Genomic DNA, 27,515 nt, shown 5'->3' with positions numbered 1-27,515 from the left:
GCATCAGGGTGGACCAAAAGCTGGATTTCTTCTGGATCCTATTCTTTATTTATACAATTTTCTGAAACCTTGTTCTGTTTTAGTAATGCCGTCAAATTTTAATTCGTTTAAATGACTCAAACGATTCTCATAAATTTGGATGGTAAAATTTTCTAAAGAACCCATATGTTATATGCTTTAATAATCACACAAAGTTATGAACATGCTAAATTGTTGTTTTATTGACATTTCTTGCCCAAAAAACTCGTTTCAATGTCTTGGTCGGCCCTTGATTTATTCAAAGAAAATTCAACCAATAAAAATTTCAAACGGGTTGACAATTGTTATCCAGAAAAACTGTTGATATTATTGAGTTATTATAAAATGCTATGACATTTTTCCTAGCAAAATTGTAACAGAATTAGATATTTTTTGAAGTTTTCTTAAACAAATATTTTTTTGTTAAATATCTTGGCTGTGCATATGCACAGCATATGTTTCGAAATGGACAAATTGATATGAAATTTGCGAAAAAGAATCCACGTGTCCATTTCGAAACATATGCTGTGCATATGCACAGCCAAGATATTTAACAAAAAAATGGTTTTCGTACGGCCGAGTTGCCGAATAATATGCAATTAATTGTTAAACAAATAGTTAACTTAACAACATCTTTGACTAAGTTTTTAACAACCCATGTTAGAAAAACTGTATAACACAACAAACTCAATAACACAACATTTGTTATTCTTTTTTGAATGGAATCACTTTCAGTATAAAGTCAGTTATTAGAAAAGGTTTGACATGAGTCACTTTCTGAGAGCAAAATATTCATAGCAAGTGGTTTGCTCTTTCCGCGAACGTGCTTGCCAAATGTAAGATACAAACTACTTCCATTTCTTTTTTCTTTTTTCTTTTTTGATAGAATAGATAAAGAATCTGTGATATGTAGAGCAGTAACACTTCCACAGGCTGCATAATAGTTTTTAAATTTCAGGGCCATTTTTGGTATAACCCTAATAGAAGTAATCAAATATAAAACCGCAATCTGTTGCGTAAATTTGATAAAACAAAGAACAAGTGTGCCATATGTATATGATAAGATACCACTGTCCACCCCGACAAAAATGGCTTGGCGCCGATCAACGAAGTTCACCAATAACACCTGAGTTGGGGCATCATATACCAAATAAATTTTGTTCAAACCAATTCTAAGTCAATCAACCCATTTCTTATCCGGCATTTAGAATCAGTCGCTATATTACATCAACTGGCGAAATCACAACTAAGCAGAATCAAATGATTTTTCTGCTTTGCGAAATCATCAGCATCATACCACTCGGTAACCAGCAAATCATTTAGTTATACGACAGCTCTCGTTCATCATAGACGCACGCGATAGCCGCGTGGTCAGTTTTAGACATTCTATTTCCATTCTACGTTTTCGACATTCCTGCCTCTGCGTACAACATTGTCCAACATAACAAATCATGGCTTTCAACAAAGATGAAATGCATGCTCCCCAATGGATGGATGAAACATTTTTTGAAAAGGTGCTAAAAAAATCGGAAAACGATTCTGGTTTATTAGTGAACGAGAGCAAAATCATCCCAGGTACTAAACCGGGAGATCATTTCGCGAGTGTCATTTTCCGCGCCAGCGTCACTTACAACAGCCGCGGCCAGAATCATGAAAAATCGTTGATTATTAAAACGATGCCTGTGCAGGAAGGCCTTAAGAAGGACCTCCTGAAAGGAGGAGAGATCTTCGAAACGGAAACTATCATGTACCAAACTGTAATCCCGGAAATGGTGAAACTTCTTCGTTCGGTGGGAGACAATACAGAGTTTGGACCGAGGTGAGATATAATCGTCAAGGCCACGCTTATGTGTGACGTGTTAGCGTAGGGAAAGTGTTACAAATCGCACAATTGAAGATTTTATTTTAAAAAATAAGGTAAGGTGAAAAAAATCGACATCAAATTAGTCAAATTAGGTTTTCTATTCCACTTCTTGATTATTAACTAATCTCAACCAACCAACCAAAAATTAATCATCTTTAACGATACCTATACCTTTGTTAAGAGAATTGTAGAAAATAGAAACAAATTACTATGCTTTGTTTTTGTTTTATGAAAGTTAAACCAAGCCAGTGAAAATTTTTAAGTGCGGTGATATTTATGTGAAAATAATGCAAACGCAAAAAATACAACAGTCGAGAATCGTTACCATAAAAATGGTAACTTTTGTATAAAACTTCATGTATAAAAAAAAACGAAAAAATATTGACATAATTAACGTTTTGCTGCATTTTTTAGAGCCTATATGTCGACATGCGTTCCTAAACCTGAATAATTAAAAAAAAATAAGAAACAAAGGGAAAAAATCTATCCATTTGAATTAATAGTCAGGAATAATACCCATAAATCAAATATAGTATATTAACAATATCGTCCATTTCATGAGTCCCCATATATTAGGCAACATACAGGACATTCACACCATCTTGCGTCACAAAAGGTGATTAACGCCTAAAAGCGAAAGACAAAGGGTGCGATGATTGCAAAAATTACACTAATTTTACATGTTTTGAGAAATTGAATTACATTTTTAAAATTTTATTTTTAAACTCAGATATCAAAAAGGGGTCATGAGATGATTTCTAGCATGTCATTTCGACATGTTATACTGCATATTGAATCATACGTTTAAGCACCCCTCGGAATGTCTTTTCACTACATTACTTGCCTTTTGTGACACCGTGGCTCTACTACGCTGTCTCTTCGAATCAGCCAGAGTGGACCATATTGATAATAGAGTATATTTGCATAAATGTAGTGTTGAAACGATCGCAGTTTAAACAAAAATACAAAACAGGTACCACTACGCCAATATAATCATACGGAATTTTGGCTAAAGCTATCGTATAACATTTTTAATTTTTCTGTACATATCATGCAATTTACCTTAAATATTTCCATAGCATTCTTTTAAAGAATGCTATCTTTATCAGCTTTTAATGTTTGTCGAGTATATCATAAATTTCATCAACAATCTTTGCCATAAGAAGAATATATATTAGAGTGGGGCGCAGTTGTATGGAAAAACGCAAACTTCGTCCGATCAAGTGAGATCAAGGTTTTTCTGAATCGTTTTGGGACCCCAATCAACTGTGCAAAATATGGGCTCGATTGGTTGCGACCTCGCATGCCGCATCGCGTTTTAAATTTACATGAAGATTAGTATGGGAAAGCGTACTTTTTTACATTTTTGCTATTAGCGGCTTCAATTTATCATCAATCACGTGACTCAATACGTTAGCATATAGTCTGGAAGATGCCGAAAGACTTTGCTGAAGAAGGTACGTATCTGCAAGGTCTACAAAAAATGTTATTACGTTTCGAAAATTGATTGTTCAAACCATATGCAAGAAATCAATGTTTCTGCCAGCACTACCGGACGACCTATAGATATCGAAGGGCAATATCCATCTTCCTTCTAGTCGGATTTTTTCTTTGTGAAATGATTCCGGATAGCTCCCATTAGCTCTAAAGTATAGATCAATTATTTTGAAATAACACTCAGTTAAATTATTGGTCTACGTAGTTCGGCAGTGCTGGCAGAATAAACGATTTTTTGCATATGGTTTGAACACTCAATCTTCGAAGCGTTATAACTTTTTTCGTGGACGTTCCAGCAACGTGCCTTCTTCAGCAAAGTTTCTCGGCATCCTTTAGGTTATACTTTAACGCAATGTGCCACTTGGTTTACGATGAACTGAAACCTCTAGTAGAAGAAATGCAAAAATATACGTTCTCCCATACTAATTTCCATACAGTTGTTCAGGACCCAGAATGGCTTCGAAAAACCATTGATTTGAAAAAATGACCATGACGCCCCACTCTAATATATATACACAGAAAAAAAATCCGTCGTAAAAACTACTATTTTGTAGACTACGCTCTGTTTTTAAAACTACCATGAAATTTCAGTAAATTTTACCATGGTTTCAGTTCATGTGACAACATTCCGCATGGGCCACAGTTGATATTTACTGCGCGCATGGTAAAATCAAACGGGTTTGTTTTCTGCTGAAAATCGTCGGTGCATATTTTTAAAATAACCCTCGGAATTGTAGTTTTTACTGCAATATTTTTTTTGCGTGTATGCATATAATGTTTCCGACAAGTAGGGTAAAGTGCCCAATAGTGGACCCCCAATCAATAATGGACCCACGAGCTGTTTTTGCATTATTACAGCACTATGTAAACATTTTGCTATGAAATTACATCGGGAGAACCTACCTAGCAGTCCTAAGATTAGATTACATGCATTGGAAATGCTATAGAAAGTAAAATTAGATGATTTTTTACAATTCTATAAAAAATAAACACGAGATTGTCCATTATACGAATATTTTGGAGGGTCCATAATAGGGAAAAAGAACGTCCCGAAACGGAACATAAAAATAAAATGAAGTGTCGACTATAGGGAAGCAATTTCCTATTATGGACCCCCAGGGTAATTCAGTCAGACTTTAAAATGATAATTTCATCGAATAACGTCGTGTGTTTTAGTGTTTTATGTATGTATCGTGAAGAGGAGATGTAGAACTTGGTATTAGATATCAAGCATAATTAATATGTTCAAAATTTCTACTCCTTATGACAGGAAGAGGAAAATCCCGCTACTAGGGAGTCCACTATTGGGCATTTTACCCTAGATTACAAACAAAGTTCCTAATTATTTCGAAGTGATGACGAAAGTTCATATTCCTATCAAAGGAGGGCTGTGGATAACACTCGTTAAAATATAAAAATGTAGAACAGCAATTTATTTGAAAAGTTCCTATATGCTCCTTCATCACATCAACCCCGCAAAGATGTTTGATAGGGCATTAAAGTCAATAAGCTATTTTACGAAACGGGTGAAATGACAGGAGTCCTAACACTAATATTTACTTTTTATACGGAACACTTGCGAAAGTGAAACGAAATGATGATGATGATGACGAATTGATAATGGTTGCCATGCAAATTTGCCAAAACAAAACGCCGAGCCGTCCACTCAATTGATGGTGAGGATTCGATCAGCTGATCGAAATTGTCTCGTAAAATGGCTTATACAAAATTTCTATAAGGTTGGGAGCTCCTTACCTCAATAGTAAAGCCCCAAACGCAATACAACGCAACGGCGACGGAAATGGCAAATTTGACAGAAAATATATGGGCTAACTGTCAAATTTCCCGTTTCCGTCGCCGTTCCGTTGTATTGCATTTGGGGCTTAAGCATTGCAAGAGTAAAGAAAATTGTTTCCGACAGCAAGGAAAAATGTCCATGAACGGTTGGTAAATATGCGGGGACATTACACAACATGAAACAAACAACAAGAGCTTGTTGAATGAGTATCAGAATTATGTCGATTTGGTTGAAACAATACCTCCTTTCATTTTACTCAATCTGCTGTTTCACCCCTCCTCCCTCCTAATTGTAATGTATTCTGTACATGTATTTGTGTCTGATTGACGTAGCATATCGAGAGGCTGGTCGCACTAGCGTTAGATTAAAAGTAGGTTATTGTTGTTCGGGTCAATGCGCTGACAAATATTTTAGGCGTCTTTTTGCCTTTCGTTTATATGATCGGTCACAGAAAGTATGAAGATTTCTAGAAAAATATTTTTTTTATTCATATGATATTAGAATAACAAACAACAACGTAACCAGCCAGCCCTGCATGACAAAAACTGAACACAATTTTAACACATTGTGATATTCATAACTTATTTTGACGATCAGACGAGTTAAGTACTCTCCATTTAATTCCACCAATGGAGAGTACTTAACTCGTCTTCGGTTGAATACATTCCACTAAAAAGAGCTTAAAATATTTTTTTTCATTTTGATAGATTTTTTTTCTTGTAGCCATCTTTCAAATGGTGCACGGTGCCAACAGACGCGAATATTATCGCACTTTCATGAACCTCCGTGGTTTTCTCACGAAAAGAAAGCTTAGAACACCAGGAAAAGGATACGGGGTGTTTTAAAATCTTTCATCGGTGAAATTTTGAATACGCCCTATTTTAAAATTGTATGGTTTTTTACATACATGTTAGCTGCAAAATAAAAAAAAATGTGTTTTCCTTTTCAATAGTAATTAAATCAAGTATTGTTGCTATGCCAGTAGCAATACGAAATCTTCCAAATAAATGAATGTTCTTCGACATTCATGTAATATGTCCAGCTCACGTAGGTCTGTCATACATTAAGATTGGTCGAACTATGAATCTGATGGAACAACAGTGCTGAACGCGTAAGTTTCTGCTCTTAATTGCACAATTTAATCTCCAGATTAGACAATCCAATGTTTTCATGGTGATAAAACCATATGTCAAAACATGTTATAATATTGAGTAAGTGATATGTTCCTAATGATCATGAAAATAGATCACGAATTGCGCCGCAATCTAGTTTGCGTTCTGTGTTTGGAAAGGAAATCTTAATAAAAGATGTGTGCAAATGCCATTTCACTATAGCATTATCCCGATAAATTCAACAATTTTATTGGATAATAGGTATTATACGAAAAGTGTCACATGTAAACATAATAAAATATTCGCTTTTCTAATGCATCATTAATTGTCTGAGCACAGAGATGTAAAATTGAATGATTATAATAAGAACAAATCACTGGTTACAAAAACGGACAGATAGATCAACCCAGAACTTGAGTTCAAAATATTTACTGATGCGAAAATCGCAACAAAATTGACTCAAAATTTGGGAAGTTTTTCCTTTCTTTCCCTTGATGTTGATAAAACGAGAGCAAGATGCAAGCACCTCGCCGGGGTAATTCGGCCCATTAACCCAAATTTGAGTATACTTAATATTCTCAATTTTTTGTTTATCAAAGTTTACTTTGGGTAAATTAAACTTAGCTTTCAGTAAATTGTTTACATGTGATTAAAGACAAACTACCTAGTGCTAAAAAAGTAATTTAATTCAAAATTGGGTTGTTGGCCAAAAGTACGGTTATGACTGAAGACAACCCACTTTCGGGTAGCTTTGGTTTTCCGTATAGCAAAAGACTCAACGTGTTGCAACGACTTGGCGAGCGTGGGGCGTATCCGAAGATGGAGAGATGCGGCCTCGAACCGTGTATTGTGGCGTCAAATTGTTGATTCAGTGTTATCTGTTTAGATGTAAACTAAATAAATGAATGAAAAGACTCTACCCAAGTAACATTTTAAGTTTTATAATGCTCTTGAAGACCATAATTTACTCTTCGAGAGTATTATAAAACCATCTTAAAACCAAAATGTTTCTAGGGAATACTTATGCAATCTTTACACTGCAAGCTTAGCAAGTAATTCCATCAAATTACTTGATTTCTAGAACATGGCTAGTTTCACTCACTAGTATTTTTTTCCAGCAGAAGGAAAGAGATAGCAAACAAAAGTACCCATTAAAGAGCAAACAAGTTTCTCCGTGTATTGAAATTAGCCATATTTCAAAAATCAAGTAATTTAGATGAAATGCAGCCGAGTAATAAACGCCAAAAATAAGAATAATGAGTATGCAGGGTGGCCACCAAACCGGGAAAAACGGGAAAAGCGGGAAAAAGACGGGAAATTGAAGTCACCGGGAAAAAAAGCGGGAAAAACCGGGAATTCAGGACATGTACCGGGAAAAAAATAATTTTCGTCAAGTTACTCTCAAAACTCTTTGAAATTTTTAATGAAAATGATATTAGGAAAATAATTACTCTTCAATGTTTATTATTCAGTCGCATTCTAACTGATTTTATTTGATTTTACAACATGGTGTGTAAGAGAAACAAAAAAATAAGTGGATCTTTATCCCAAATCCAGTTTGTGTTGTTACTAGATCATTTTGATATCAATTTCGAGTGAAATATATCATAAATATTGTGTTATGTGGTACGCATTGAATCGAATATCAAAACAATCATTCTTTTAAATGGATGTATTCAACTTTAAGTTATTCTTCCAATGTCCAAGCTCGCCTTAAGATGATGTACCTCTATGTTTTTTGTATCAACTACACCGAATTCGAAAAAAAATGGCGAATTGAAACCAATCTAGAGTTCGACACTTCAATCAACTCAATTATCGAGAATAAAACCCGAGCGAGATCGGATATATATTTGAATAGGGTTGTTTAGAATTATATTCAAAAATTCTACAATTAGCATTAGCATTGAGCATTTCGCACAAGTTCGTAGGTGGTACAAGCCAAGACTATTGTATGAGAGTAGCATCACTTTCATCAGTTACCACAGATATCTTAGATGGAGGCAATGCACTCTCCAATAATCGAGATCTGTCCACGTCCTTGCGAATGCTGAGGAAGGGGAAGGATGGTTAGTTGAACACCTAACTTCAGAAAGATGCAGAGATTTCTACGGCCTCTCATAGGTGCCACGGGAGGTTTTGGGATTGTGTGGAAGGTTATACCAGTAGGAATCGTTTTGGTAGAACGTGAAACACGAGAACTAAGATAGAAATACAAAGTAGGAAAGGCACGAGCCTGTAATGGAACCCACGACCTCCTGCTTATAAGGCAGAAGCGGTAGCCACTAGACCAACGAGCACGTCTATATTAAAAAATGTAGAATCATTGAAAATGATTGAGAAATGGAATTTTTTTGATACTTATCTGAAATGAAATATCTTTAAAAAATTTCAGAATCATAAGCTGTTGTCATTATTAAGATCAGTACTGCAATTTCTCATTTCAATGAGAAATATCACGCGATGTTTACGATGTTTACATGCCCCTTTTATGTTTGATCGAGATGTAGAAAGTCGACTGTAGCTGTTTTATAATTTTGTGAATTTTTAGTCTCTAAGTTGAAAACATCGATTTTATTCAATTTACTTTATAAAAGAAAATTGTGTGTGTCCTCACATAATTTTGCAAAAATTTGTAAAGTTTTATCAGTTACACAGGAAGGTATTCTTTGAAATAGTCTGAATTAGATCAAACCGAGAGCTGGACACTAAAAACATTTCGTTTTGCTTAGACTGGCAAGCAATATTCATTGGCTCTGATAGAATCTTACGAAAGTTTTGCAACTAAGAAAAGAATCAAACCATTGTAACCATTCTAGGGGCTCATGTTGTATTACCATTTTGATCAAATGCCTGTTGACATTAGAACTTCCTGGCCACGAAGTGCAAGATTTCAGAGTGCCTATTGATTAAAGCATTTGCATGAAACTTTGTTGGTAATTTAATGTTCGATACAAATTATTAGTTGCTTCGATATAAAACTGGTCTCTGACCTCAGAAAATAAACACCTAGTTTAAAGTTCAAAAACTCTTACAATATTTTTTTAAGTTATATAAAAACCGGGAAAATGTGAAAAAAATTATCGGGAAAAGCGGGAAAAAACCGGGAATTTGAAAATCGATTTTCAGTGGCCACCCTGAGTATGTCTTTTCCCTATAGTTTGCTTTTGGACAAGTTTTAGAATGATGCAATATTTTCAGTGTTAAACAATATAACTTGCTAAGCTCACCGTGTACCGATTGCATAGTTATTGAGTCTTTTGCTAAATTTTTGTAACCAGTGATTTGTTTTTATTATAATCATACAATTTTACATATCTGTGCTCAGGCTTTGACAATTGCTGATGCATTGAGAAAGTGAATATTTTATTCTTGTTTTAGTTTATTATGTTTACATGTGACACTTCTCGTACAATACCTATTGTCCAATAAAATCCGTTGAGTTCATCGTGATAATGAAATTTAGTGATATGGCATTTGCAATATTCATAGTTCGACCAATCTTAATGTATGACAGACCTACGTGAGCTGGACATATTACATGAATGTCGAAGAACATTCATTTATTTGGAAGATTTCGTATTGCTACTGGCATAGCAACAATAGGGACACGGCAGGTATTTCCGTCCATCGTCGTAGGGGCTAAAACCAATGAAAGCAACGTACATTTGCTAGAACTCCACTATAGCAGAACGTTTCTCCTGAGTTTACGATTTGGTACGTATGAGTTTTACAAAAAAGCGTCTCATTGGTTTTCAAGACTATGACGAACAGACGAAAATACCTGCCGTGTCCCTACTTGATTTAATTACTATTTTTTTTATTTTGCAGTTGACATGTATGTATATGGGAAAAACCATACAATTTTAAAATAGGGCGTATTCAAAATTTCACCGATGAAAGATTTTAAAACACCCCGTATCCTTTTCCTGGTGCTTTAAGCTTTCTTTTCGTGAGAGAACTACGGAGGTTCATGAAAGTGCGATAATATTCGCATCTGGGGGCACCGTGGGTGTAAAAAGATTCTATTATAATATTATAATATATATTTCTGAAATCAGTATGACGAAAGGCATCTAAGGTTCAATTTCGCAAAATTAAGCACCTTAAACGAAAAAATATTTGGTAGGCGTAGTAGCGGACACCATCCTTCATAACCGATACCAAATAGCTTTTCATGAAAAGTTCCTAATTTTGAGAAAACCCGCGTTAGATGTCTTTCGATATTTTAGTTACTAGATAAAGATTGTCGCTGTCGTCGCTGTCCGGAACATCTTTTGCTGGCGAGGATAGGGGAGCTAAATGTCAAAGAAGGAAAATCCATACGATTTGACAGCTTGGTACCCAACATGTTCCGGACAGCAAAACAAAGGGAACTGAAGCGACAATCTTTATCTAGTAACTAAAATATCTTTTCTTTCGCCATACAGATTTCTGGCGGTTAACTCATGCTGGCTATTTGCGCATATACGATAATTCAAGACAAAATTTTCAAAACGACTTATCTGCTTTTGTAAACAAAGATTCAAATGACGATTTGACGAATCTCATAGCTCTCCCACGCAAACCAACACCATCAACAGGTAGCGGAAACCTACCGATTGATGGTGTTAGTTTGCGTGGGAAAGATATCAGATTCGTCAAATCGTCGTTTGAATCTTTGTTTACAAAAGCAGATAAGTCGTTTTGAAAATTTTGTCTTGAATTCATTACTGGATGTAGCAACCCGACTAGAAGGTCATTTCAAAAATATATCAACATACGTTATTATGTTATACTAAATTTTTATAACAAAATTTCTTAGAAACTTGGTGCTGGATGCTATTAAAATAACGAAATTTATATCAAAAATTACACTACTCCAATCAAAAAGCTTTCAAATTATGTTACAATTTTATCAAAAAAAAAACTTTTTTACAATTCCTGGTCATAATATCTGGTTTACAGTTCGTCTTTGAGTGATAAAACGGCCTACTTTTCCATACCGACGAAATGGGTGCCTAAATGAACATTATGCAACTTAAATGGGTTGCATAATGTCCATTATAACACTCATTTGGGTGCTATAATGAAAAACCTACATACATCAGAACAGTAGTTACATGACTACATTTTGCTGAATTAGCTTCGGTAAGTGCTCAAATACTGTATTCTATGCGCCCCGTAATAAACAAAATAGTGTAGTGAACACGACATCAAAAATTTTCAAGTCAAGTACATCTACCGCCACATGGCTTATCGAACTATGCAATGTGGTACGGTAACCTGGAATCTGATTGTTCTGCGCAGCAACATAATTTATTGGGAAAAATGATTATGTCGAGTAAATTAGATTGTACAATTTTGGTACAGATTTATCAAATGAAAGTCCATTTTTCGTCATTGCAAAAAAAACTCGATTTTTTCAGCACTCGTAGTATATCTAGACCAACATTTGAAAAGGGCGTAACAGCCAAAATTTGATCTCTCCAGTATTTTGTCTATGTATATAGCTATGTATGTAGATAAGGAATCCGATGGAATAAATTTTGGCTGTTACGCCCTTTTCAAATGTTGATCTAGATATATCCAACTCGGCAAGCCTCGTTGGATAAACATACAACTCGTGCTGAAAAAATCATCTTTTTGCAACTTGTTGCACTAACTACTATTTTTAATAAACTACTAGAATCAGATACAAAATATGTTGTTTACTGTGCAGTTAGAAATGTTTAATGGTCGTAATAGGTCTCCAGTTTGTGACCAATAATCATTAATTTTGTTTTTATCTGAACAAGATTATTTTCCGAAAAACGCGCATTGTAAATTAGGCAATTTATTCAAATTGCATCAGCGTATGGTGATCTATATGGCTAGAAGACTTTGATACATCCAATTTTGAGCCTAATTTTGGATAATTTGGTGTTAAGCTTTTTTTAAATCACATTATGGTAGAATCAAGTTACACTATTTGAAAGATAAAGGAACTAAGAACAAAATTTTATCGAAATACGTTATAAATATCATAATGTGTTCAGTTTTTCTTATGCTCTTCTAGTCGGGATAGTCTTCCAGCCATATAGATCACCATACGCTGATATAATTTTAAAACATTGCCTAATTTGCAATGGGCTTAGTTTCATGTTCTTGAAAAATAATCTTGTTCAGATAAAAACAAAAATGTATGATTGTTTGTCACAATCTGGAGACCGATTACGACCTGTAAAAATTTCTAACTATATATATTTTGTATCTGATTCTGTTGTAAACTTCTAACAAACCGGGCTATCGACGTTTCCGTTCTGCGTGCAGCTACTGGGTGCACTTTCTCTGCTTTCGACTCCTAGTTCCACCCAGTGTGTGTGAATACAAAAATAATTTGATACTTCACATTATCCGATTCTTAGACTACCAATAACGCGGACTGATCCGCGGTTGATCCCCTCCTGAAAAATTGGCCCAATCGGCCATTGCGCTCCGGTGATATGGTGATATTTTTCATATGCACTTACTCATCCGGTACTATGTAGAGAACACTAGTATGCACTTTTTATTATAGCGAACGCCTTCAAATGCTTAAACTATTATTTACTATTTGACCCAGCAGACGTTGTCCTGCATAGTAGGCAAAAATGCGCGGTGTTAATAGCCCATGCGAAAATTCTACATGAATCTTAATTTTAGTTTTTCACAACTCACTTAACTTTACTCGCAAATTAAACATGAGGAAATATCATATGAACTCGTCGGCAACTCTAACGAACATATCTGCTAAAAGAATGAAGAAAATCCATCCAGCCGATTTCGAATTATGAGGATACGAACACAGACCATTTCATTTATTACAGATTTATTCATTCAGTCTAAGACTGGAGTGGTATGTGCAATACATAACAGCCATCTCCATTCACCTCGGCCCATGGTTGTACGTCGCCTGCCACGCAGTCTGCGGAGGGTCCGCAAATCGTTGAGATGGTGGGGTGCCGATGGCGGACGGTACGTAGTGAAAGCGAATGAACCAAAAGTTGCATTAGCTGTTGAGAAAACCATCCATTGTTCACACCGCGAAAATAGGAAGATTGTGGAGGCCTGGGCACGTAGCCAGAATGTCGGTCAGTTATGGTTCTCGACAACGATTCGACGGAAACAAGAATGCGAGGTGCACAACGAACAAGGTTGATCGATCAAGTGGAGAACGATTTGCAGACCCTCCGCAGACTGCGTGGTTGGCGACGTGCATCCATGGACCGAGCTGTATGGAGAAGACTTGTATACACTGCACAGGCCACTCCGGCCTTAGTCTGAAAATAAATAATTATGTCCTTACGCATGTCAGCCTGTGGCACGGGACCCTTACAGCGATTTCGACGCGTGTTGTACTCCCTTGAAAGTTTTAAATGCAGGCATACTGCAACGAGGTAGTGGTCGGATTCAATATTCGTACGGCGGTATGTGCGGACGTTCGTGATGTCGGAAAAGAATTTACCATCGATTAAAACGTGATCGATTTGGTTTACCTTTTCTTGGTTAAATTATTTCTATGTGGTCTTGTGGATATTCTTGCGGGGAAAGAAAGTGCTTTAGACTACCATTCCGCGGCAGTTGCAAAGTTTAAGCATCGTTGGCCGTTGTCATTCGATAGGATATGCATACTGTTTGGCTCGATCACCGGACTGTACGGTGACCGGTTGCCTCCATCGTATGTCTACTCCAGTTGTACATAGAAAGCTTTTTCTCATCGTCGCACAGTGGCGCCCCCCCCCCATACAAACGCCGGATAAAACCTAATATTTTGCTCGACATTTTCACCAAAGATTGATTTTGGATCGCTGAATTCATTTTGAGATTAGAATTGTCATCTGATACATGCTATGCTACTCAAGTACCTCCTGATGCCCAAGTCTTATAATCTAAAACAGAAACCACGTCCTCACTCACATTGAAGAAGTCAATTTCCAGCTTTGGTGCAGCTGGGCGCAATTCACCTTACTAACCACCGGAAAGTAGATAAAAAATAGATTTTGATACATGATACCAGATCGTTCCGAATCATTCCCGGAAAAAGTTTACATGAATTCCCTTTTTCCATACATATTTGTTAGGGAGACGATTTTCAGCAGTAACTTCAGCAATTAATTTACAAGCTACAATTAATTTTGGATTTAGCTCATTTGAAATATGTGTAAAATTTAAAAAAAAATGAGGTTTCATCCGGGTTTCCGCCACTGTCGCTCTTCGTGTGGGTAGTGCATGCACTCTAACTTTCACTCACTCAGAGACTGAGTAAAATTGTATAGCTATCTCTTTTTTTCTCATGGAAATTTTACTCAGTTTCCGTCAAAAGCGGGACTACTCATAGCTATGAGTTATCCTGCTTTTGGTGGAAACTGAGTAAAATTTTCGTGAGAAGAAAAGAGAGGGCTATACAATTTTACTCAGTCACTGAGTAAGTGAAAGTTAACGTGTGTTGTTGAAACGGCATTTTTTCCTCAGCTTGCACATCCTTGCGCTAATTGGGTGGCAGCTCACGCGTTGGCGTATCTAACCGAGCACTATGAAGCCGTTTCCCAGCATTGATACCTGATACCTAGCGACTTACAGTTCCATGTTCTAAGCCTCCAATCGTCATCCTTCATTCGTCGCCTAAGTATTTGCCGATTATATCGAGTCGCATTATTTCTTATGTCGTTCGTAATGTTTGGTATCACTGGCGGCTTATTGGGCCTGCGCAAACCGTCTTGACGGAGAACTGTCGTGTCAGGTAGAGGAGGATCTCCCCCTAATGAATCGCCTGCTTTGAGCGTGCTTACAGCGGCACACTAGGAGTTAACTTTCTGAAATCAGTATGGCGAAAGGCATCTAAGGTTCGATTTCTCAAAATTATGCAACTTAATCGAAAAAAATATTTGGTAGGCGTAGTAGCGGACACCATCCGTCATAACCGGTACCAAATACTTTTTCATGAAAAGTTCCTAATTTTGAGAAAATCCGCGTTAGATGTCTTTCGCCATACAAATTTCTGGCGGTTAACTCATGCTGGCTATTTGCGCATATACGATAGCGCCTGGATGTGGAAGCGGCGGGTAGAAATTCAGCCACTGCCAATAATTCATTCCCATATTAAATTCTATTAGATCGTATTTCCCGAGAAAGCGCGCTGTGTAGATTTATCTTAGGTTTTATCACATTTCGGTGAACAGCATTGACGCAGCTTAAAACTTATTGCATATCATTCTTTTTCGTACGCATTTACATTCTGGTGGTCGTTTATATCTTATCACAAAAAATGTTTTAAACTGACGAAATTTTCCGATTGCTCACAAAATGTCATTTACCAAGGGAGCGTGGCAGGTGTATACTAATTATCATTTATCCGTTATCTGCTGGGTTTAATATTTTCCTACAATGTCATCCACAGGAAATTATTACAGATCAAAAAGATTCTATTCAGTACGTCAATGCAGGGTTATGACTGCAATATATCATTCATGATATATTGTATACAATCTCACACAGCAGTTAGTCAAGCATTGAAATGCAGAGATTATAGTAATTATCTATCATTCACAGTGTCACAATGTATTCTGAGCTAGTAATAGGCGAAGCTTTTTATTGCGAGCTTACTATATACGGGAACGGTTTGCCACTTCATCTCATAGCTCCTATATCCATCCCATCAAAAACAAAGCAATGCACAATGGGGAAATCCGATTTCAAAGGTGGAAAAAATTGATAACTTTCTTCACGAACAACTTACAGAAGAGATCAAGAGCTTATTCGAAAGGGAATTTTGCAAAGAATTCAGTGAGTGCTGTTTCATGGACGTGGAAGGCTTCGGTATGTAGTTATTGAGCTCGTTTTGCCCTAATGCCCCATATATCGCGAGTTTCCAAATTTGTCATTTTATCTTCAAGACATTGTTCTAAAATTGTGTTTATCTCTTCACTGTGGATCCATAGAAGGGCACTAAATATATTTTGTTGGTAAAAGTTGGAAATTTAAGGGATTTTGGGGTCAAATAAGCATCAAAGTGCATTTTATGTGCAATTTTCATGTATTCTGTAAAAAATAGTAATATTTACAGATAAGTGTTGATATTATTGTCCCAAAGTGTTGAACAGATATTGACAAATGTTTGCTGAACGAAAATAATGAAATAAATCGTTTCACAAATGTTTTATTTGGTTATTTGTTGAGTAAAAAACGATTTTTAAATACTTTTGAATAGCGCCGATGCCAAACATTTCCAAACCATACCCGATAGCACTACTAGACAAGAATAGTCATATGTTATGAGTCTTGATGTGATCATAGATAGGAGGTGATGGGAGATACTCTTTTTTATTACCTTTTTGCCCAAATTCCCCTATAAAATAATATAGCTCAATGATTTCGAGCAAGGAAATGATGTAAATGATGTACGAGACACTAAAGATGTTGAGGTCGAAATACGTATCTATCAAAGTCAAAGGTACAAGCTCAAAATATTTTTCTTATCAATAGCTTCTATCCAAATTTTTACCCAAATCCTTAATTATAAAAAAATGATAGCTACACCGTAGTAGCCTTATATCTATTTGAACCTCTCTGTGGCCGACAAAATACCTGTGTTCCTTTTGCCACTTCAATTAGCCTTAGTAACCTTATACATATTATATCAATGTATTTTTATGGCTGGAAGCTAAAACTCGGTGGCATCTAAGAACTCGACGAAATGAAGCATGTGAGAAAATCGCATGGCAACGATGAAGGGGGCGTGGGTGGGGAGGGTATCTGATGTTTTATACCACGTGAATGGCTGACAGGGCACCCATTAGGGTGGTTCAAAAAATCGATTTTGCTCCACAGCGCTCATCTGATTCATTAGACGGACAGAAAAAGCGTAATAAATGTTATTAGTTTAAAATTGTCGGTTTTTCAAAAGAAATTATTACCTCACTATACCTTAACATTTTGAAAATTTCAATGGGAGGCAAATAGATGAATGACGAATGAATGACATAAATGTTTCAAATGTTTGGACAATAATAAAAATAAAAATAATTTAAATTAAAATAATATTAAAAAAATGTTTTGACCAACCAACCACTTTTTTATAAACGGCATAAAAATAACACCTAACAAAATCATTATTAAAAAAAAGAAGAAGGTTGTATCCGAGACACGATCGCCAATTGGACGTAGGATTACGTGAAGTGTAAAAGATTTTATTTTGAATTTCTGAATATGTTCCCTGGCGTTGATATTGCGGTATTGCGGACTGCGGTTTCAAAGTCGTCACCAAGTAAGTCAGCTCCTAGTGAATGAACGAGGAAGTAGCTTTGCTTAAAACGGCCCTCTTCAGGGCCACAGTCCCACTCAAAGAGGAGAGGAATTTTCGTACCGCGCACGCCGGAAATCAAAATTTTGAAATGAATTTCCACTACTTACTGATGCCACTGTCAGCCCATTTATGATTTGCCGCTGGAACACGTTAGGCTGCTACCGACAAAGATTTTTGTCTCGGCTCAAATTTCTATCGTGTTAAAAGATGATTTTGTTTCCAATGACGCGGCTTTCCAATAATAAACAGCAAGTATACTGAAATCAGAATCTTGGGAAAATCTCATTTGACTGCTAACGCAACTCAATGATGTGAGACGTCATCATTGTTTACTTCCCGCACTTTTACTGCTATCTATTCCAACTTTCTACCATCACCAAGCGGTTAAGATGTGCACTTTGAAGAAAATATTTCGGCTCTACCTTCTCTGGTGTACAATGGTAGATTTAACAAGAATCGATTTTGATCCACAATGCGTCTTTCTAATCATTCATAGCAAACAAACGATAGTCCGTATCTGGCGTAAAAATTTTACTATTTCAGTGGCGCCACTGGTATCCGGGGACCGTAATCGATGCCATTTTTGCAATCAACTCTTTCTTCTCATAAAATTTTGGTCCTGAGAAGAACCGATTTTCTTTCCAAAATGCGTCACTAACAGTAACTAAACGATTGTCCGAAGATTGTAGCTTTCAGCAATGGCCTCTCGATGTTCCACTTTCTCCTGAGACTGCTGCTACGAGCGTCATCGTTGTGCCCGCTTTCCGAGAAAATGCAATTGAACCGGGGGTTGGAGTTGAGCCCGTAGGTTGCACGATTTTGATGTCTGAGCTTGCGATGCACATACGCGATTGGTTAGTTTACCGATTTTCAGTGCCTAATAAAATTCAATTTTTCAATAGTTTAGCACTTTGAATGCATTTTTTCGATAGTTGAGCAAAATCTTAAAGAGTTCGTCGATCGATTAACACCAAAATCTTTAAAATCGGTTGAAAGACGGCTGAGTTATTAGCCCATACTTCCTGACCACTTTTCGTGACGGTCTCAGATTTGAAACTGCAGAATGACCCCCCAAGGTTCCGTAATCCGTAATCCTACGTCAAAAACCTTGACTGATCCACCTAGCGGTGTTTGTTCCTTTCTCGTACATTAGATATACTAATACGTATTTTGGCTAAAGCTTTTGATCCCATAGTCCGATCTGGCCAATTCTCAATAGGAAACAATGGGACAGGATTTGTTTATTTGTTTACAACATCAACAGGCTCTGTGTGGCCCCAATGATGGTATTCTCCGTCGAATGCAACTTATCGGATAAAGATAAGTGCCTAAAAGATGAGTGAGTTTTATTTTGCGCACATACATACACAAAAATATGAAAGATAAAATAAATCAATTTTTTTTACCGACAAATACCACCATCCTTTATGGCACATACGTCACTTTCTCAGATTACGACAATAAAGGTCTACCCGCGTAACCAAAGGTCTATCGTCCAAATTCAACTACGGCACATGCTATTTGTGGTACTTAGCATTGAATTCGTTCACAGTATATGTGCCGTGTCATCCAAGAAATCCCTGAAGCAAGGCCTTACACGGTTAGAAGACTTTACCCATTAATGGGTACTATGTTATTGTTGATATTATTCCCACCGAGAAAAATTCACCCATTTTCTTGAAAAAGTGCCACTACCCAAGCGCCACTTTTTAAAGAAAATGGGTGAATTTTTCACGGTGGGAATAATATCAACAATAACATAGTACCCATTAATGGGTAAAGTCATCTAACTCTATAGAGTCTACACGCGCACTCAAAGGTGTCTCGACTAGATTCAAATGTGGTAAATGCTTTTTATAGTCCTTAGAGCAAGATTACCGGTGGTGAGTTTAAGCCGTTTGGCAGCGCAGTATCGTTACTTGACACTTTACCGGTCGCTACTAAACGCGCTGCTATAACAGTAGCGCGACTGACAGGTGACCAAATTTGGTAGCGCGATAAGAGCGCTGCTATTTGATGTACTGTCATATGTCAAACGTCACCGGTACAGAATACAGCAACCAAATTGAGAGCCGATATTAGTGACCGATACGGAAACGAGTGACGAAACTAAAATGAAAGCGCTGCGCGGGTGATTAAAATGCTCGCGACCGGTAATGACCCGCATAATTACAAACTGTACATGGATATTTTCCCGAGCGGTCGACAACAGTATCCTTTACTGTTGACAACTGTAAATGAACAATCTCATATAATGTTTTAACAGTTTGTGGTACGGTTATTTGACAAATAACAATATGTTGAATGGGTTGTTACGTTATGTGACCATAAAAAATCGTCTGTTTTCGCGTGCAAAATTTTCGCTCAACAGTATGATAAAATGTTGACATATAATGCAGGAAATAAAGAACATTTTAGAGACAGCATGTTATATGTTGACATTTAGTGATGATGTCGAGCAGTTATGGTTGAATCGATCGAAAAGTATTCGATAACCGCAACGTAAACTGTGAAGCTATATCTTACATCGTAATAATGATTCTGACCATATAACATGTTGTTTTTTATTATGCGGGATGCTCTTAGAAGAGGTAATCACAGCATATGTTCAGCGTTATCCAAGCAATCTATGGAGTAAAGCCTTCGTCCTACAAGAAAAAGTTCTTGGGGTCTACGCGAAAGTCTATTGGCTAGTCTAAAAGTGGTTCATACTCTTTGTGATCCTAAGAATCGTATGTGATCACTAGGGTAAAACGACCTATCGTTGTGGTATGTCCTAATGTTGCGGTAGTGTTTAAATAGTCCATTTTGGATATGATAGCATCAACAACATTTGTGGATCCACTACTTCTTCTTCTTCTTCTTCTTATTGGCATTACATCCCCACACTGGGACAGAGCCGCCTCACAGCTTAGTGTTCATTAAGCACTTCCACAGTTATTAACTGCGAGGTTTCCATTTTTGCATTCGTATATCATGAGGCTAACACGATGATACTTTTATGCCCAGGGAAGTCGAGACAATTTCCAAATCGAAAATTGCCTAGACCGGCACCGGGAATCGAACCCAGCCACCCTCAGCATGGCCTTGCTTTGTAGCCGCGCATCTTACCGCACGCCCCAGGAGGGATCCACTAAAACACTTCAAATCAACCACTAGAACACCTTTTGTTTGACAAAATTCCGTTAAAAATGATGAAAAATCAATATTTTTCGTTAAAAAATTACGTCCTTTGAGTATATTATTGCGGTAGTGCTAAGGTCCTATTGTTGTGGTATGTGGTATATTTACTATAGTTAACGAACATCCTGTTCGACTACTACAATAAAAAACGATAAATAGATAATTTTTAAGGAATTTTCGAAATCATTTTGTTTTGACGCGGTGCTTAACCCCTCCATAATAGGACGTTTTACCCTACTACTTGTATTCTGAGTTTTCATAAAAAAAATCTATGGAGTAAAACCTTAAGGTTTACACGCATAGCTAGTTTCAACAGCGTCACATGCTCTTTGTGATCACTACATATGTTTTGCGCTTCGAAGAAATCCCTATAGTAAAGCTTCAGTCACGCGTAACCAAGGTACGTTTACTTTGTCTCGCTCAAATCAACAGCGAATACTCTAGCGACTACTTTAACGAACACTTAGTGGAACGGCTATTCTAACCGACCGTGTCCACCTAGCAAGTAAACGTACAATATATCTGCTTGTTTTAAATACACACTCTATTTTTGTATTTTGAATAAAATGTGTTCTTATCATGTGTTTAAAGCTATTCAAGAAATGCCTGAGATTAAGATTAACAATCGTAACTGAAGATCTACCAGACTGTTTCAAATATGGCACATATACTAGCACGGATACTAGAACGGATACGGAATTGCATACGTATCCCGAAAGAGAATCATGGGCAGCTTTGCGTCCAGCTTTGCGTGCAAAGGCCAATCCGGAGATGGCAAGTTTGATTCTCGGTCGGATCCAGAATGTTTTCGGTGAGAAGCATTCTCGACTCCCTGGGCATAGTGTATCCATTGTGCTTGTAACATAAGATACTTACTCATGCAATGGTTGGCATAGAAAGCTTTCAATTTAAAACTGTGAAAATACTAATAGAACACTAAGTCGAAAAGAGTGCCAAGTTCCAGTTGGAATGTAGAGACATAGGAGAAGAAAAAGAAGAAGATCAGATAATTGAACATGGAAAAACAATGGACTTCTGAGGGTAAATAATTCTAGGTAGGAGTTTGAAAGGCTGACGCTTATTTATGGAATATCTCCATAACAAGCATGGATGCGATTGTTCGAGTGCCTTCTACATATATCTAACCGCATGGATTTTAAAAAGGGGCAGGTATCAAATATATCAACGAAAAATGCCTGAAAAGTAAACAGCTTATATAGAAAAGGCTTTGTGATAGCTTCGACCGACGCGGTCGGTCAACTGTACACCAACTGACTCGAGTTACCAACGTCCTCAGACGGAACAAGTTTGTCTCAAAAACATCCTTACTTACTTTACTTACGGATCCTGTACACCTCCGGTGGTGCAAAGGGCCGACTTGAAAGATCTCCATCCTGAGCGTTGCCCGGCTATCGCTTTAACCTGTTGCCAGGTTAGATTTCAGTCGACTTCTTTTATTTCTTTATTGAGGCTTCGCCGCCATGAGCCTCTGGGTCTGCCTCTGCTGCGATGTCCCGCTGGGTTCCAGTCTAATGCTTGTTTACAGATTTCGTTTCCGCCCCTACGTAGAGTTTGGCCGACCCAGCCCCACTTCCGATCCCGAATTTCTGTTGCTATCGGCCTCTGGTGACAACGACGATCGAGCTCGTTGTTTGAGATCCAGTTGTGAGGCCACCAGGCCCGAATTATATACCGCAGGCATCTGTTAATGAACACCTGCAGCCGCTGAGTGTTCTCCACTGATACACACCATGTTTCGCTAGCGTATAACAGCACAGATTTCACGTTAGAGCTGAAACTTCGTATTTTGGAGTGTTCACTTATCTGCCTGTTTTTCCAGATATTTCTTAAACTCGCAAAGGCAGCCCTTGCTTTCTTGATCCGTGCGCCTATGTCGATCTTGGTACCGCCGTTTGACGCCATTTGGCTACCAAGATATTGGAAGCTTTCAACATTCTCCACTGGTTGCCCGGCTACTGTGAAACTGGAAGGAGTCACCGTGTTTACATCCAACGATTTGGTTTTGTTGACATTGATGACTAAACCTGCCGAAGAGGAGTGCTCGGCAAGGTCGTTGAGCTTACTCTGCATATCAGAGCGCCGTTGCGCGAGGAGTGCAACGTAATCAGCCAATGAATCGCCTGCTTTGAGCGTGCTTACAGCGGCACACTAGGAGTTAACTTTCTGAAATCAGTATGACGAAAGGCATCTAAGGTTCGATTTCTCAAAATTAAGCACTTTAATCGAAAAAATATTTGGTAGGCGTAGTAGCAGACACCATCCCTCATAACCGGTACCAAATAGTTTTTCATAAAAAGTTCCTAATTTTGAGAAAACCAGCGTTAGATGTCTTTCGCCATACAAATTTCTGGCGGTTAACTCTTGCTGGCTATTTTGTGCATATACTATAGCGCCTGGATGTGGCTGCGGCGAGTAGAAAATCAGCCACTGCCAATAATTCATTCGAAGTCGTTTAGGTGCTCCATGGTTACAGGCTGCCATAACAACCCGCGGTTTGGTGCACGGTCAATCGCATCTACCAGAATCTCGTCGATTACGATGAGAAACAGTGACGGTGATAGAATACATCCTTGCCTCACACCAGCTACGATCCAGATAGGGTCGGACAAGACCCCATTGTGCAGCACTCTACACGAGAAGGCCTCGTACTGTGCCTCGATGAGGCCGATGATTTTCTCAGGAACTCCCTTGCGTCTCAGGGCGCCCCACATATTCTCGTGATTGAGACGGTCGGAAGCTTTTTCGTAGTCAATGAATACCAAGTAAAGGGACTCTTGGAATTCGTTGACCTGCTCCAGAATGATGCGGAGCATGACAATATGGTCAAAAACATCCGCCATGGCGTTACTCGATGTCGAGAAGGCATTTGACAATGTATGGCATGATGGCCTGGTGTACAAACTACAACGCTACAATCTTCCCAGCTACCTGGTGAAAATCATCAACAATTACCTGTCGGCAAGGACATTCGGGGTCTCAATCAGCGGAGCGAGTTTCAATGCGCACAACATCGTCGCATGCGTCCCCCAGGACAGTATCCTCAGGCCCTTGCTTTTCAATCTGTCCACCTCCGACATGCCAGAACCTCCAGAAGGCGGCATTCTGTCTCTGTTCGCAGATGGCACCTCCATCGTCTACAACGGTAGAGTGATCAAAGCGCTAGTGGCAAAACTCCAACGAGGCCTGGATGCCCTGACAGAGTACCTCACCAGCTGGAAGATCTGTATCAATGCGGCGAAGACCCAGGTCTTCATTTTCCCCCACTCCAAATCCCCTAAACATGTTCCGCCTGGAGACTGTAAAATCATCCTCAATGGCACGACTGTGGAATGGTCCAATGAGGACGACTACCTTGGCTTGACCCTCGACAGCAAGCTTATTTTTAGGCAACAGGTTGACAAAACGGTGACAAAGTGTAACGTTTTGTTGAAACTTCTGTACCCTTTGATCAACCGCCGGTCGTCATTGTTCCTGAAAAATAAGCTTGCTGTCTACAAGCAAATCATCCTCCCTGTGATCGAATATGGCATACCGGTCTGGGAGAGCTGCGCTAAAACCCACCACCTCAAACTTCAACGGGTCCAAAACAAATTCCTGAGGATGATCCTCAACACCCCTCCCAGGACAAGAACATCCGAGGTCCACCGTCTTGCCAGAATAAAAACATTACATGAACGCTTTGGTGAGTGTAAAGAAAAGTTTAGGATCCGTTGCTTGCACTCGGACCAAGAAGCGCTTAGGGCGCTAGTTCCAATCTAGGTTATCAATTTTTTATTGTAAATATTAGTGTACATAGTAGTTAGGTTATCAAATTTTAAAAACCACACTAGCGCCTCCTGAAGGCCGTCATGATACATTATACAGTCGGGATTTGCTGGTTGGGATCTTAATACTTGGGTCACTTTTTAGTTGGGCCTCCGCTGGTTGGGCAATGGCCCAACTAAAAAGCAACCGTACGTCAAAATTCAATGTAAACACGGAAAACGGGATTGGGCGTCACTGGAGATCATTTGTGATGTTCAAGTCGAAATACACGTGTTCAAATGGCTGTCAGTTGACCCAACTAAAAAACCGAATTCGTTAGTTGGGCCGAGGTCGTGGCCCAACCAGCGAATCGCGACTGTATTTTAAAAATTAAGTAACAACATAAAAATAATAATAATGATAACAATAATTAAAATTGAAGTTGGAGGGCGAAGCCGGCCGATCACTGTACATGTTAAAAATAATTGTAGAACAAAAAATGTTTAAATAAAGAAGAATTTTACTACTACTAGATAGCTTCGGTGTGCAGGATCAATGAATTATTAACAGTGGCTGATTTTCTACCCGCCGCTGTCACATCCAGGCGCTATGGTATATGCGCAAAATAGCCAGCAAGAGTTAACCGCCAGAAATTTGTATGGCGAAAGTCATCTAACGCGGGTTTTCTCAAAATAAGAAACTTTTCATGAAAAACTATTTGGTACCGATTATGTAGGGAGGTGTCCGCTACCATGCCTACCAAATATTTTGTTGATGAAAGTGCTTAATGAATCGACTGCTTTGAGCGTGCTTACAGCGGCACACTAGGAGTTAACTTTCTGAAATCAGTATGGCGAAAGGCATCTAAGGTTCGATTTCTCAAAATTAAGCACTTCAATCGAAAAAATATTTGGTAGGCGTAGTAGCGGACGCCATCCCTCATAACCAGTACCAAATAGTTTTTCATGAAAAGTTCCTAATTTGGAGAAAACCAGCGTTAGATGTCTTTCGCCATACAAATTTCTGGCGGTTAACTCTTGCTGGCTATTTTGTGCATATACTATAGCGCCTGGATGTGGCTGCGACGGGTAGAAAATCAGCCACTGCCAATAATTCATTTTGAGAAATCAAACCTTAGATGCCTTTCGCCATACTGATTTCAGAAAGTTAACTCCTAGTGTGCCGCTGTAAGCACGCTCAATGCAGGCGATTCATTGGAAGAAATCTCTCAAATAGTTGCACCCATTTCTTTTGTCGAGCCTCTTTCTATCAAACTTTTGACGATGGAACACGTCGCCTTTGAAAACATACATAATCTTTTATCTACGAGCTTAACATGTTTTTCCCTTTCAGGCTCCTCTACTCTTCTAGTGACCCATTCTGGGTGATGGTTTTCGAGGATATCACCAAACGAGACTACCAAATGAAGTACACTCAGCTGAGCTTTGACGATGCTAAGATTGTGTACACAAAACTGGCGCGATGGCATGCTGCTTCATTAGTTTTATCCGATACGGTAAATCTCTAATAACATAAAAAAAGGTTTTGTTCAGAAAAATATATAAAGCTCTTTTAGTGGAATGTATTCAACCGTCTAAGACGAATTAAGTTAATTAACATGTTTTCGAAATGGACTAATTAATACTGAATTTGCGAAAGAATCCACGTGTCTTGGAGAGACTCAAGTCCCCTACCTCCTACTACTGGGGTTTGAGTCCTAGATACATGGATTCTTTTTCGCAAATTTAGCATCGATTTGTCGATTTCGGAAACAAGTGCTATGCATATCACATATGCATATCAGGCAAATACAAATATTTTTAAAAGATATATGGCTAAAGCCATATGGCTCCCTCCCCCCTCGGATTTTTTTTGCCCAAAAATAATAATTTAAGTGCTTTTCGATTTTATTTTTTTTTTCATTTAAATATTTATCACCGAGTCGCCGTATATTATGTAATAATATGTTCTTTCATTTTGTTAAAAGGTGCCAATTATTTCTAAGTTAGACAAAAGCCTCGGAGGTATAATGCAGACGGATTTCAGTGAAATCTGGACTGGACACATGGCTACACTGGCCAAACTCTGTCACGGATGGCCTGGCTATGAAATCTACGGTGATCGTTTGGACAGCCTGAAGAACACCATCATGACTAAGCTAAAAGACATCTATCAGCTGAAGGATTCAAATCTATACAATGTACTAAACCATGGCGATTTACATTCCAAGAATATGATGTTTAAAATCGAGGAAGGTGTTACGAAAGACATTCTGCTGGTATTAATTGAAATGAAAAGTTCAAGTTGTTGCTTTCACTGAACTACTTCTGCTTCCTTTTAGCTTGACTATCAAATCAGCTTCTGGGGGACCCCTGCATGCGATATCATCTATTCATTATACAACACATGCTCGATAGAGACGAGAGACAATCATCGCGATGAGCTGATCAAATTCTACCACGACGAGTTCACAGCTACGTTGAATAACTTGGGCTACCTAAATAAAATTCCAACTCTGGTTGATTTACACGTAGAAATTTTAAAGTGTGGATATTTAGGTAAGCTTTTTATTCAAAAATACTAGTTTTGGTTGTTTTAAATATCATTCTTGACTTGCAGAAACATTCCTGTCGTGTACATTCCTTCCATTCATGATTTTACCATTCGAAGAACTCATGCCTGCATCTTCAATTGAGAACCCAGAGGAAGGAGTTGAACTTGATTTTGGCGATAAAGAAAAGATGGGAGAAATGATGCTGAAAGTATTCCAGCATCCAAAGTATGTTTCTGTAATCCAGCGATATTTACCTGCTCTACTTCATAAAGGATTTTTGGAGTTATGAAAAAAACAAATGAACCACACTGTGAAATATATTAGTACGAGAGACGTCAAGAAGCAATAAAATTGTTTTCATAGCTGGTTGAGAATGGGAAGATACAATTACTCTCCGAATTAAATATACACTTTGAATTAGA

The 27,515-nt window shown here is 38.0% G+C and overlaps 1 protein-coding gene across 1 annotated transcript; it reads left to right on the top strand.

Moving 5' to 3' along the window:
- Positions 1-1,129: 1,129 nt before the first annotated feature.
- LOC134220211 (uncharacterized) lies at positions 1,130-27,515 on the top strand. The gene is made up of 5 exons (XM_062699205.1): positions 1,130-1,837; positions 25,893-26,055; positions 26,527-26,817; positions 26,881-27,097; positions 27,159-27,515. The coding sequence occupies exons 1-5, from the start codon at positions 1,470-1,472 to the stop codon at positions 27,380-27,382; spliced, it is 1,263 nt and encodes a 420-aa protein (XP_062555189.1). The 5' UTR covers positions 1,130-1,469; the 3' UTR covers positions 27,383-27,515.

This window comes from Armigeres subalbatus, chromosome 3 (genome assembly GCF_024139115.2).
Source record: "Armigeres subalbatus isolate Guangzhou_Male chromosome 3, GZ_Asu_2, whole genome shotgun sequence".
NCBI classification, from domain to species: Eukaryota; Metazoa; Arthropoda; class Insecta; order Diptera; family Culicidae; genus Armigeres; species Armigeres subalbatus.
This window is presented reverse-complemented; position numbering and strand designations above follow the sequence as displayed.

Bases quoted from the DNA above. Each gene is read 5' to 3' on its own strand.
- LOC134220211 (XM_062699205.1), top strand. From the start codon at position 1,470: ATGGCTTTCAACAAAGATGAAATGCATGCTCCCCAATGGATGGATGAA. The intron at 1,838-25,892 runs GTGAGATATAAT...TTTCCCTTTCAG, and splicing joins AATACAGAGTTTGGACCGAG to GCTCCTCTACTCTTCTAGTG. The intron at 26,818-26,880 runs GTATTAATTGAA...GCTTCCTTTTAG, and splicing joins TTACGAAAGACATTCTGCTG to CTTGACTATCAAATCAGCTT.